This window comes from Panthera onca, chromosome B2 (assembly GCF_046562875.1).
Source record: "Panthera onca isolate mPanOnc1 chromosome B2, mPanOnc1 haplotype 2, whole genome shotgun sequence".
NCBI classification, from domain to species: Eukaryota; Metazoa; Chordata; class Mammalia; order Carnivora; family Felidae; genus Panthera; species Panthera onca.
The window spans coordinates 2,070,351-2,082,963 of record NC_138343.1 but is presented as its reverse complement, the minus strand read 5'-3'; the positions used below and the strand labels follow the sequence as shown (position 1 = coordinate 2,082,963).

Here is a 12,613-nt window from a genome sequence, read left to right as displayed (position 1 = left end):
CCCCGCCGCCCAGCTCCGGCTCCCGCGAGCCCCGCCAGCCCTCCCGTTTGGGCGGCCTCGGGCACGCAGCAGTTCCGCCAGTTCCGGCGCTCGCCACCCGTGGCTCCCTCGGTGTTGGCCGCACCACAGGAGATGGTGGTTGTGGGGGTGATTGATTTACTCTTGACCGTCGTCTGGATTCTCGGAGTCGAGGAGGAGACGCGGACACGTGAACAAGTGACTACATAAAGCTGATGTGTAGCCGAAATGAAATAAATGTTTGTAAATCGACCAGGCTGTAGTGACCGCTGTGTACTTAGAACACAGACAGCCGTACTAAGCCGAATAGGCGGCCCAGAAGGCATAGGAGAGCTGGCGTAGCGCGGGGAGCATCCGGGGAGAATCCGGGAGGAGCGCGGAGAGCATCGGAGGAGGATCCGGGGAGGAGCATCAGAGGAGGACCAGAGAGGAGCGCGGAGAGCATCGGAGGATCACGGAGGAGCGCGGGGAGCATCGGACGAGGACCAGGGGAGGAGCGCGGGGAGAAGCAGGAGGAGAAGCACGACAGGACTGTGTGACCACTGCTGGATGGCGCAGGATGGGACTTGTACTGGTCCCTCAGCAGAAGTTAGGTGATGGGAGCACATGTTACTGTGGCTGTGGTCGCAGGATGGGAAGCATCTGAGACGAAGGGGGACCAGTGAGGAGACTACTTCCAGGAGCACAGGCGGCCAGGACCGCCGAGCGCACGCTGACAGCCACGCGCCAGGCTCGCAGGTGGCGGGGACCACGCAGCGCACGCGGACGTCAGGCGCGGGGAGCTCTGGTGGCTGGGACCACCGAGTGGCGGCCGGCGGCGGCTAGAGAGGCCCAAAAGTCCCTCGCGCAGCCGCAGCCGCAGCCGCAGCCCTGCCCCGCCCCGGGGGCGCTACTTTCGGAAGTGTTGGGGTGCGGCGAGCCGGCTCCCCTGGTCCGGGTGGGGTTGCCGAGGAGCCGCCTCCTCCCGCGAGGGGACCCGGGGAGGCAGAGCCCGCCTCCGGGTAGGTGCCGCAGCCTCGCAGTGTGTGCAATCGGGACTCCGGGACACACACACGCACACACGCACGCACAGACACCCGCCGCGACGATGGGGGCCAGGTCGCGCTCCATTCGAAGACAAGGTCAGTGCCCGGGTCCTAAGTCTCTGTGCGGTCAGGCCGCCTGGTTCGATTCATCCCCCTGCCACGTATTGGCTTTGTGGCTTTTGGCCGGTCCCTTGACCTGTGCCTCACCTGACTGCTTTGTAAACCGGGGAAAATGATATCACCTAAGTCGTGGGGTTGTTGTGAGGCTTCAGCGAGTTAAGATGCGTAACACGCACCAGGCACAGAGTAAGAACGATTCAAAGATTTGCTGTTATCATTGCTACTGTTACTTCTCATTATGACGGCCTGTTCTCTTTCATGAGTGATCTTGGCTTTTCTTACGTTTTTTAGGGCCATCTGTCAGTTTTCTTCCTGATGAACGATTTCTCTATTTTAGAAAGGAAAATAAAATACTCTCAAGAAGAGCCTGTCCCTAAGCAAAGACCCAAGCTGGTATGTGTTGTGTGTTGTGATGCTGAGACTCCCCCAAGGCTTTAAAATTTGGGAGTGCCCCTTCCTCGAGGCGCCTGGATTCACTAGGAGCAGGAATGGTTTAACAGTGAAGGTTTCGGACCCCAGTGTTAGAGGTCACGGGTCCTGTCCCTGAGCTGCACATCTTCGAGTTTGCAAGCCTCCAGGAGAGCCCTACGTGCTAGCCTGATGTATTTGTCTGTAACTTAGTGTTTCTACTTGTAGGTTTCCTTGTTACTATTAGTTTGGGAAACTGAGTTCATACCAACACCTGTAACTCCAGTCCTAATAACAGGACTTACACTAGATTTTTTTTCCATATTTGTAACTCTCTTCTATGATAATGAGAAATTCTGCTCTCCTTATCTTCAAGATATTTACTTATTTGATCACACTTCCTGTTTATAGCAGGTCCCCCAATCCAGTGCCTTCTCACTCTGTTCATTTGGGCTTAGACCCCGAATACCACCGGTGGTGAAACCTGGATGGGGAATGTGAGATTGATGGTAGTGATGAATCAGTGCTAATCTTCCTGTCACACGTGCCTCCCCCCAGCTCTGGGGACGCCCTCCTCACACCACGTGGGCTCCCAGGTGGCTGGCCGAGGCCCTCTCACCTCGTGTGACCCCACCTAAATGCTTCTAGACTGTATTGGTCAGGAAGGGAAAAAGGAAGGTAGGATGTTAATTTTTAAATGGGGGGTGGGGGAATGTCTAACCTAGATCAATGTAGAGAGAACACTACCATGAATCCCAGTATGCCCATCACTGAGCTTTAACAACTACTATCTATGTCCATTTTCTTTTTTCTTTTTTAAGTTTATTGACAGAGTGTGAGCAGGGGAGGGGCAGAAAGGGAGAGAGAGAATCCCAACCAGGCTCTGCACCATCAGTGCACAGCCCGACAGGGAGCTCAAACTTAAACAAACCGTGAGATCTTGACGTGAGCCAAGAACAAGAGTCGGAAGCTTAACCAATTGAACCACCCAAGAGCCCCTGTTTTGGCCATTTTCTTTCATACCTCTATCCCCTCCTTCCTCTTTCTTTCCCTTGCCGCCCCCCCCCCATCCTTCCTTCCCTTGTTTCCCTCTTTCTTTCAGTACTTTAAGGAAAATTCCAGCAATCATCTCTGTTCACCCATAAATACAACTACAGTACTTCAATGTTAATTTCTAACAAATAGAATTTTTAATGTAATCATAGCATTATCACACTCAACAAAATTGCCGGTAATTCCTTAATATTGTATTCAAATTTTCCTGATTGTTTGAAATATGTATTTTAAGATTTTATTTTCTTATTTTTATTTTTTTATTGTTTATTTTTGAGAGACAGAGCATGAGCAGGGGAGGGGAAGAGAGAGGGAGGCACAGAATCTGAAGCAGGCTCCAGGCTCTGAGCTGTCAGCACAGAGCCCAACTCGGGGCTGGAACTCATGAACTGTGAGATCATGACCTGAGCCGAAGTTGGATGCTCAACCGACTGAGCCACCCAGGCGTCCCTAAGATTTTATTTTTAAGTAATCTCTACACCTAACGTGGGGCTCAAACTCACAACCCCAGGGTCAAGAGTTGCATGCTCTTCTGACTGAGCCAGCCAGGCACTCCTGAAACGACCTTTTTACAGCTGGTTTTATTTTTTTCCCCTATAGGGTCCAAATACAATTTACCATTTGCATTTGGCTGATTTGTCTATTCAGTCCTTTTTAATCTATGACATTTTTCTTTCCCTCCTCCTCTTTTTTTTTTTTTTTCGATGTTTATTTGTTTTGAGAGAGCGAGCAGGGGAGGGGCAGAGAGAAGAGAGAGAATTCCAAGCAGGCCCCGCACTGTCAGTGCAGAGCCTGATAGGGCTCTCCCTTCCACTCTTCCCTTCTCCCTTTCCTGGATCAGTGGACTCATGGGGGGGGGGGAGTGGCAGGAAAGGTGGGGGAAGAGTTTTCTTACCTGTCTGTGCTAAAATTGGAGGGGACGGATCTAGAATCCCATCCTCTTCCATTTATTCCAATAAATGCTTCTGTGTATCAGCGTTCTTAAGTGCTTTACAGAGATCACATGTGTAACTGCACGAAGTAGACCCTTTTGTGATCTCCCTTTTAGAGACAGGGAGACTGAGGCACCGAGAAGTTAATAGGCAACATGTCCAGCGTCACTCAGCAAACAAGTGGCAGAGGTGGGATGTGACCCTCATGCCCGTGTTCTAACCACGAGGAGTGGTAGTTTACGCAGCCTGGTGCCGGCACTAGTTATGGTTAATGCCTGCTGTCCTGTGAGGTGGCTCTCCTGTGACCCTCCTGACATCTGACACTCCCCAGTGTCAGAGCAGTGGTCACCCCTCCCTTGGCTCCTCCTTGGGACCGTCTGCAGGGGACACAGACCCCCAGCCTGTTTGCACACCCTTCTGCTGCCGGTGTCCAACCAGGGGACACCTGGTCCCTACAGTGCCTGCCTCTGTTCCCTGGGGGCGGCTTTGCCCTGACTCACCTGCCAGGGGAGTCCCTCCTCTGGTCCCAAGGTACCCCCAAACTGAGACTAAGCACGTTCTGTGAACGCAGGGTTTCTAAACTATGGCCCGTTAGCTCCCAAGGTAAAATTCGGCAATGTCTGGAGACATTCTTTCGATGGTCATAACTGGGAGTGGACGGAGCTACTGGCATTTAGTGGGCAGGGGGGGGGTGCTAAACATCCTGCTCTACCGAGAAGCACCCCCAGCCTCCCAGACACACCGTTAATCCCACCAAAATGTCAGTGGTGTCCAAGTGCAGAATCCATGGCTTACAGAAATAACTAATTAGCTAGTGCTTTTTTTTTTTAAAGTAGGCTCCTCACCCAACTTGGGGCTTGAACTCACAACCCCAAGGTCAAAAGTCAAATGGTGCACTGACTGAGCCAAGCAGGCACCCTTCGTCTCTAATGCTTTTGCATTCATTCATCGGTTCACTTACTACGTGTCAGGACCTAGGAATACAAACATGGGTAAGCTAAAGACACAGCTGTTGGCAGGAGGCTCGCAGTCCATCAGGTTTGGCAGAATTTTAAATAGAGAACAAAGGTGCACAAGGACCGTTTTTCATACGAATTTGAGTACTCCGGTGTGCTTTCCATAAGCTCTCTTGTTTGGTTTTCCTGAGGAAGGTAGGAAGTGTCAGGGGAGGAGACCTCATTCTGCCTAAGAGGGTGGAAAAGGTGCTAGGCAGGGGGCATTTCAGCTTCAGAGCTGGCGTGGCTGGCCTGCAGAGATGTGACATCCTGGAAACAAATACGTTAAGCTGCCAGGGCAGCAGCTGGCCTCCTACAGATTTGGGCAAACTTTGTGCCCACTGAAAAGCCGATACCTCCGTTGACTGGACACCATCTGAGGGCCTTGGATGGTGAGCCCTACCTGAGCCCCCCTGGCTCCTTGGCTGGGTGCATTTAGCAGTTCTCAGCCTGCAGGACCAGAGTTTATTTACCAATTCATGGGGACAGAGGATGAGTAGTGGGTGTGAGAAGAAACAAGTGCTTTACTTGGGTAAGAATGCCAGCGGAAAGGGGCACCTGGGTGGCTCAGTCGGTTAAGTGTCCGACTTTGGCTTAGGTCATGATCTCATTGTTCATGAGTTTGAGCCCCATATCAGGCTCTATGCTGACAGCTCAGAGCCTGGAGCCTGCTTGGGATTCTCTCTCTCCCTCTCTCTCAAGAATAAACAAACATAAAAAAAAAAAAAAAAAAAAAAAAGGAATGGCAGAGGAGGGACTTGATTAAGTATGTATTTTAGAAGAGGTCCCTTGGGGGGAAGGTGGGGAGGAAGAGAGGCATTGAAAGCAGAAAAGGCTAGAGACAGTGCTGAGGACCTGGGCCAGGACAAGGACAAGAGCAGACAAGAAGGGACAGCTCTGGAGACATCCCAAGGGTAGAATAGATGAGGGAAAACCTGGCAGGTCGTGCTGCTGTTTCTAGAGAATTCCAGACTGGGGAAGGAGCAGAGTAGGGGGAAGAAAACCAGCATGGTCTGAATTGGGTTTATTTGTAGGATTTCCAGCCAGAACTGCCTGGGAGGAAGTTCAGAATAGGGATTAGGAGTCTTTAGCCTAGAAGTGAGAGTTAAAATCTTGCAGGCGGTTGAAGACAGTCCTGGGGAAGAATGTGGAGAAAGGAAAGGGTGAAGAACAGAATGGAGAAAGGCCAGTGAACTATATGCTATTAGCTGACATGTACGTGCTATTTACCACCAGCCAGGCAGTGTCATGAGAACTGTATGCACATACTTAATGCTCCCAATATCCCTGGTACGGTGGGGGAGGTGAGGCAGAGATGTGGACTAATTTGCCACGGCCACTCAGTAAGGAAGCAGTGGAGCCAAGATCATGAGCCTGGCTGTCTGGCGGGAGAGTTCACCTGGCCAGGCTGTAAATGGGGGCTGGAAAGAAACGGGAAGGAGACAAGCAGGAGTGGGGCCCGGGATCGGGGACAAGACTGTTTCCGGAAGTGGACAGCAGCATCAGCTTCTTGAGAAGCAGCCACGGAAAAGGCCAGCTGGGGGCGCACCTCTGGCGCAGGAGCTCTCAGTGGTCACCGCTGGTGGCTTGCTGCGGAGGGCGTGCCGAAGGCCAGCGGGAGTCTGGATGTTTCCTTTCAAGAAGTTCAGCTTGAAGGGGAGGAGGAGTGGCAGGGTGAGGATTGCTAAGGATGAGGTGCAGCCACTCTGCAGCACACGGTGCTGGTTTCCGCTGCTTTGATGTTTCTCACAGACACTAAAGGTCTCCAGCCCAAAGCTGGGAGGGGCCTAGGGAAGCCCTACTTCCAGCTGAATTTGGGTCAGTTTTATGCCTGTTGTTTGGGCGACTCACCTCAGAGAGAACTGGGAGCCTCACTGGCAGGTGTCCAGGGCTTAAATCCAGTCCTACTGCTTTTGATTCAGGGCCTGCCTTTTCCTAATCTCTTCCCCCAAATGTGCGGCCTTGATGGCAGAAAAGGAGCTGGTATTCACTTTCCGCTGCTGCGTGACAATCTACACAATCTGTCTGCTTAAAATGACCAGATGTTCCCCATCCCGTAGGTCAGAAGCCAGGCAGGCTCAGCAGACTCCTCATCTTACAGTCTTCCAAGGCCAAATTCAGGGTGCTGGTAGGGCGGTTCTGGGGTGGGATCTGCTTACAAGCTCGTGGAAGTTGCTGGAATTCAGTTCCTTGTGCTCAGTCCAGGCATGAGAGCTACGAGCTACATCATCATATTCCAATCCTGGGACCTGGGCAGGACTCCTTGGGGTCTTAGAACTAGGCCACCCACAGAGCAGGCTGCAAATGGGATGATCTGAGCGGTCACTGTTTCTTTCCTGACTAGTCTTGAGATGGGGGGTGGGGGGTTTCAGGCCCACCCCCTAGGATCCCTAGGAGCCTGTTGTGGGATTATGGTTTCAGGTGCTGCAGAGGATGGAGCTAGAAGAAATCGCAGCTGCCCCCTGGCAGTGTCTGGGCCCCCGGGCCTGAGCGGAGGGGGCTGCCAGCACTGTCGCTGGTTAATAGTGATTTTCCACCGGTAGGATCCTCCTGCAGGAGCACGGCGGCCCACTAGAGCCAGATCCAGGATGGCTGGAGAATCGGCGGAGAGCACAGCCTGGGACGCCAAGTCCGCAGGGAACCACATGGGGCCTCTGGTGGTGAAGACGGAAGCGGGAGAGGCCTCTGCCCTCGTGCAGGACGCCAGCCCCCATCGGGGTCCCGAAGACTCACGCCGGTGCTTCCGGGGCTTCCGCTACCCTGAGGCCGAGGGGCCCCGCGAGGCGCTGCGCCGGCTCCGCGAGCTGTGCCGCCAGTGGCTGAGCCCAGAAACGCACAGCAAGGAGCAGATCCTGGAGCTGCTGGTGCTGGAGCAGTTCCTGACCATCCTGCCCGCCGAGCTCCAGGCCTGGGTGCGGGGACAGCACCCGGAGAGCGGGGACGAGGTGGTGGTGCTCCTGGAGCACCTGCAGAGACAGCTGGAGGCGCCGACACCGCAGGTAGAGGCCCCAGCCCGGTTTCTAACCCAAGTCTCGGGGCCGAGGGCGGGGCGGGGCCGAGGGCGGGGCGTGCCGTCAACATCGGAACTTCTCCATGTCTTTCTCTCTCTCTCTCTGCCCCTCGGGTGGAGTCCCTGGGCCCCTCCTTGTAACAGAATTTTTAGATACATGAAGGATCACAGAAGAACTCGATTATGTTGAAATACAGCCAGCAAAGCATTAAACAAATGAGTGACAACGTTATGCGTGCGTTTTTTAAAAATGGTGCACTAATCAGTAAGACCTGGGCACAGGCCCAATAGCCCGGGTGCAGTTTCAAAGTCGTTAGAAGCATGAGTGACTTTGACACTGTTCGTTGTGCTGTACTGTGGTGTGAAAACATCTGCAATTTTTCGTTTTAAAAAATTTTAAGTGTTTATTTTTGAGAGAGACAGAGCATGAGCAGGGAAGGGGCAGGGAGAGAGAGAGGGAGACACAGAATCCAAAGCAGCCTCCATCCAGGCTCTAAGGTGTCAGAACAGAGCCCGATGCGGGGCTCGAACTGAGCCACCCAGGCGCCCCAGAACATCTGCAATTTCTATTGGTGGCGAAGTGCCGTGGCTTATGCCACATGATTGCTGCTTCAATTTATAATAGAAGGGAAGGCCACGTTCCCTTAGAGGCTGGTAACAATAAAACTACTCCTTTCCTATTCCAAGTTTATGGACCACATGGGAGGAGTCCAAGGACCCCAGGCTAGAGAACACCCCTGGTGGAAAACAGGTTGATCTCCCCGCCTCTTCTTGCTTTGCCAGTCTGTTCTAAGGTGGTATCCTCTGTGCACCAGTTAATGTTCCTTCAGGGGACTGCAGCCAGAGCCTCCTAACCACTGACCAGGAGGTACGGGTCTGCACTGGGGCCCACTGCCCGCGAGCCCTTCACAGTGAAGGCGTTTCAAGTCTCTTAGCTTCAGCCTCCTCAGTCATTACAGAAGATGTGGGGAGTTCTGAGCTGCACGTGAGAAAGTAACTTGACAAGTGCAATTTGCCCATAAATGCACGGAAGCCACCTTTTAGTGGGGATAGACCGTGTGTCCTGCGTTAGGTGATTTCACATTCTGTGATCTTTCTTGGTTCTCAAAACCAATAACAAAACCCTATAAACGAGAAATTATTACCCTCACTTGTCAGATAAGATAGGAGTATTTTGAGAGCCAGCACCGGTTCCCAAGTCTTTGTAAAAGCACGACGTATACAACGCGGGAGCACCTGGTAATGGCAAAGAGCACGGGCTCTGGGGTCCCTCGGCCCGAGTGCCCATCCTAGCACCGCCACTTATTAGCTGGGTGACCTTGGGAAAACTGCTTACACTGTGTGTGCCTTCGCTTCCTCATCGGTGAAATGATCACGGTAACGGTACCCACCTCAAGGTTGTTGTCTGTGTTACCTGAGTTCATGTTTTTCGTGGCCCTGGAAACTGTGAGGCACATGGGAAGTGCTCCAGAAATGTCTGACAAATAATGAAAACGAATGAATAACCTCTAGGTCCCAGGTGGTGACCAGGGCCAAGAGCTTGTCTGTTGCGAGATGGCAGCACTGACACCTTCCCGCGGATCACGGAGTGCCCAGTTCCAGCCGGTGAGGGCTCTGCTCAAGCATGAATCTCTGGGATCACGGGCCTTACCAGGCACAGGTGAGTGTTCTCTTCTGGGCACGTGAACCTGCAGACTTCGTCCAGCTTCACTGACGATCATCTGATAGGGGCGCTGACCGCGACTTTATTTGGCCATCACTGACGGACTCCACTTTGAGACTGAAAGGGAAATTTCAAACGGTGGTTTGGAAAGAATCGGTTCCCCATTCATGTAACACGTAATTCTGCCTCCTACGTGGTAGCCAGTGTGGTTGGTGCTGAGGACCGGCCGCTGGTGAGACGGAGTCCTTCCTGGTGGCACTGGGGTTTACATTCGAGTGGGGAAGGCAGCACATACACACAACAGTACAGCTTCCAGTAGTGGTAAGTGCCAAGAAGAAAACGAACAGACTCTGTAAAGCCCGTCGGAATATCCCACAGACTACAGGACTACTGCGGATTAGAGTATAAATGTCTAAACCCTGGGTCTCTTATGAAAATAGCAGGATTTACTCCACAGGACTGGCTGTATGTCCTGCGGTGTCTTCTCACGTGCCCTGAACGTGTCCCAAGACACACAGCACTGAGACGCCGGCCAACACGCAGTCCTGACTTCCAACACAGGCTCCAGCTAAACCAGCTGTTTTGTGCTCCATGTAAAGTTTGCCTCCTCCAGGGAGACCTCGGGTTCTTCTGGACGCTGAGCAAGTTCTGTACAAGCAGATGCCCATTTCTGCCTTCTGGTTCCAGCTTTATTTTACCTCTAGTTCTTCCAAACCAAAGCAGAAAGCCCTTAATGACCCCTAAAGGCATTTTAACCGAAATCTTACTTTTCTCCCCTTCGCAAGCAAAACCCAGGGTATCTTCAGATGAAAAGCTTGTTTTATTTGGTTTAAACTCACCATCCCTTCCAAGGATCCTGCCGTTTTTGCATAGATTTTGTGTGTCGGCAGAGCACGGCACAGGTCTCTAGCCCCCGGGACTGGAGCGGGTAGGGATCGGGCCTTTGGGAAGACACACTCTGTACGAAGTTCCAGGCCCAGTGTTTGAGCTTGGATTCCGCAGGCCAGGGAGGGAGGCTGAGTGCCAGGGACGTCTCATCCAGAGCTTCTTTCCTTCCTAGTTCTCCAGGATCCTGGGCTTGCCCCGGGAGGGCGCTGCAGAGGAGACGCAGTGGTGGCGGCCAGGCTGCCCCCAGAGCCCCAGGTGAGCCGGAGCCCCTCCCTGCCCTTCGCTACCGTGGTGCATCCTGGGAGGGTCGCCCCGTCCCCGTCTACATCCTCCAGCCAAATGCCAGATGGGATGTCAACTTTCTCGTGTATGCTAGTGTCGTCTGTCGCTGTCTGACTTCCTGGTGCCTAGTTGGGAGCCTCGTCCTATTTCATGACTAGCTTGGGTGCCGTCTGCCAGACCCCTACTCCGTGTCCTTGGCCAGCCCCTTCTTCAGTGGGATCTTCTTCATCAGTAACGGTGATTCTGCAAAAGCAAACTGAAGCTTTTGTTGTGACGGTGCTTTTATTCCGAAGGTTTTCTTTTGCTTTCCTGCCCTGTTACCGGGGGGTAACCACGTGGTCCCTTAGCTTGCCAGGACGGATACGGCATGCCCACGTGTCTCAACTAGTCACACGATCGCAACAGTCTGTACTTAAACTGGATTGAACTTCTTACCCGGTCCTCCACGCCCTGGAGGCTCTGTGGTGTCCATTGGCTTCCCTGACTTTCCTCACTTCAGACCCACGTTTCACTGTATCTGAATAACTGTTAATACAAATGAGCCACCATCACTAGCGGGGGTCAGTTCCGGTCCTTGCAGTGGCGTGGCCTCCGTTTTCCAAATCTCTTTACCTTGTGCCCTGGTGTCCGGCTCATTTGTGTGGAGACGCGGGCGTCCGGGGTATTTGTGTAGAGACGCAGGCGACTGGCGTATTTGTGTGGAGACCCCTGTCCTCACGTGCTGTCACTCTACTTCCCCAGTGCAGGGCCCTGCCTTCGTCCTCAGGACTTAGAGCCTCTGCGAGTGTCCCCAGCACGGTCCTTCCCACCCTCCTCCACCCCCCATCACCCCGCTTCCAGTGACCCCAGGCCCGTTCTCCCCTTCGTCCCCATCCTCGTTCTTGTACAGAAACCCTCATCCCCGCGTGTGTGGAACCGTAGTCACAGCTTTCCTGCGTGGCAGGGCATCACTGACCACGTGTGGCCACTTGTTATTTCAGGTGGTGAGACAGAGGCCGAGATCCGGGCCCTGCCTGTGGACGAGGTCCGGCCAGTACAAGAGTCCGGGGGAATGCCACGCCCCCCGCGTGAAGACACCGCCCAGATTCCTGAAGGCACCGAAGCTGGCGAACGGGAGGGCAGGTTCCCGAGAAAGCAGAAAGCTGCCACAGGAAGTAGGAGGCACTACTGTCACGAATGTGGAAAGAGTTTTGCTCAGAGCTCAGGCCTGACCAAACACAGGAGAATCCACACCGGGGAGAAGCCCTATGAGTGTGAAGACTGTGGCAAGACCTTCATCGGGAGCTCTGCCCTCGTCATCCATCAGAGAGTCCACACCGGGGAGAAGCCCTACGAGTGTGAGGAGTGTGGCAAGGTGTTCAGTCACAGCTCAAACCTCATCAAACACCAGAGAACCCACAGCGGGGAGAAGCCCTACGGGTGTGAGGAGTGTGGGAAAACCTTCAGCCAGAGCTGCAGCCTCCTTGAACATCACAAAATCCACACGGGGGAGAAGCCGTACCAGTGCAACACGTGTGGCAAAGCTTTCAGGCGGAATTCACATCTCCTCAGACACCAGAGGATCCACGGCGATAAAGATGCGCAGGATCGTGAATGTGCAGAGACCCGGGAGGGTCGGGGGAGGGTGGAAAGCCGGTGGGAAAGCGTTGAGGCTCCCGCGTCTTACACGTGTGACGAGTGTGACAGGAGTTTCACTCGGAGTAGAAGCCTTCTCGAACATCAGAAAATCCACACCGGTGAGAAACCCTATCAGTGTGACACATGCGGGAAAGGCTTCACCCGAACTTCATACCTTGTTCAACACCGGAGGAGCCATGTTGGAAAGAAAGTTCTGTCACAGTGAGCCCCGTCGTACGTGCCAGAGTCGTTCATTCCTCACAGAACGGGGCTGAGGCTTCACTGACCGCTACATGCCATCTTGGCTTAGAAGGCCGAGTCTGGAGGGATGCATGGTCTTCTACATTCTAGAAGGTGGCTGGGAAACAGCTTGTTTGGTAGGAGGCTCTGGGAGAGCTGCCTGGAAGAGGTAGGACATGAAAGGATTGTTCTCACCTACTGGACTGAAATGGGCCTCCAGACTGGGTAACCACCTCCAGCCGGCACTTGATGACGTCTCCTGGCGAGATGGCTCTGATGTGGGGGCTGCTGCTGTGACTGTTCGTTTTACATATAACGGATCCTCCACAGTCAGATTTGTGACATCTTATGCCTCCCAGTGT

The 12,613-nt window shown here is 53.5% G+C and overlaps 1 protein-coding gene across 1 annotated transcript; it reads left to right on the top strand.

The window, feature by feature from the left end:
• Nucleotides 1-737: 737 nt before the first annotated feature.
• On the top strand, nucleotides 738-12,353 carry LOC144616309 (zinc finger protein with KRAB and SCAN domains 4-like). Its single transcript, XM_081795669.1, has 5 exons — nucleotides 738-1,139; nucleotides 7,095-7,550; nucleotides 9,074-9,221; nucleotides 10,285-10,507; nucleotides 11,136-12,353. Exons 2-5 carry the CDS (start codon nucleotides 7,140-7,142, stop codon nucleotides 12,235-12,237), a joined length of 1,884 nt encoding a protein of 627 aa, XP_081651795.1. The 5' UTR covers nucleotides 738-1,139; nucleotides 7,095-7,139; the 3' UTR covers nucleotides 12,238-12,353.
• The last annotated feature ends 260 nt before the right edge of the window (nucleotides 12,354-12,613 follow it).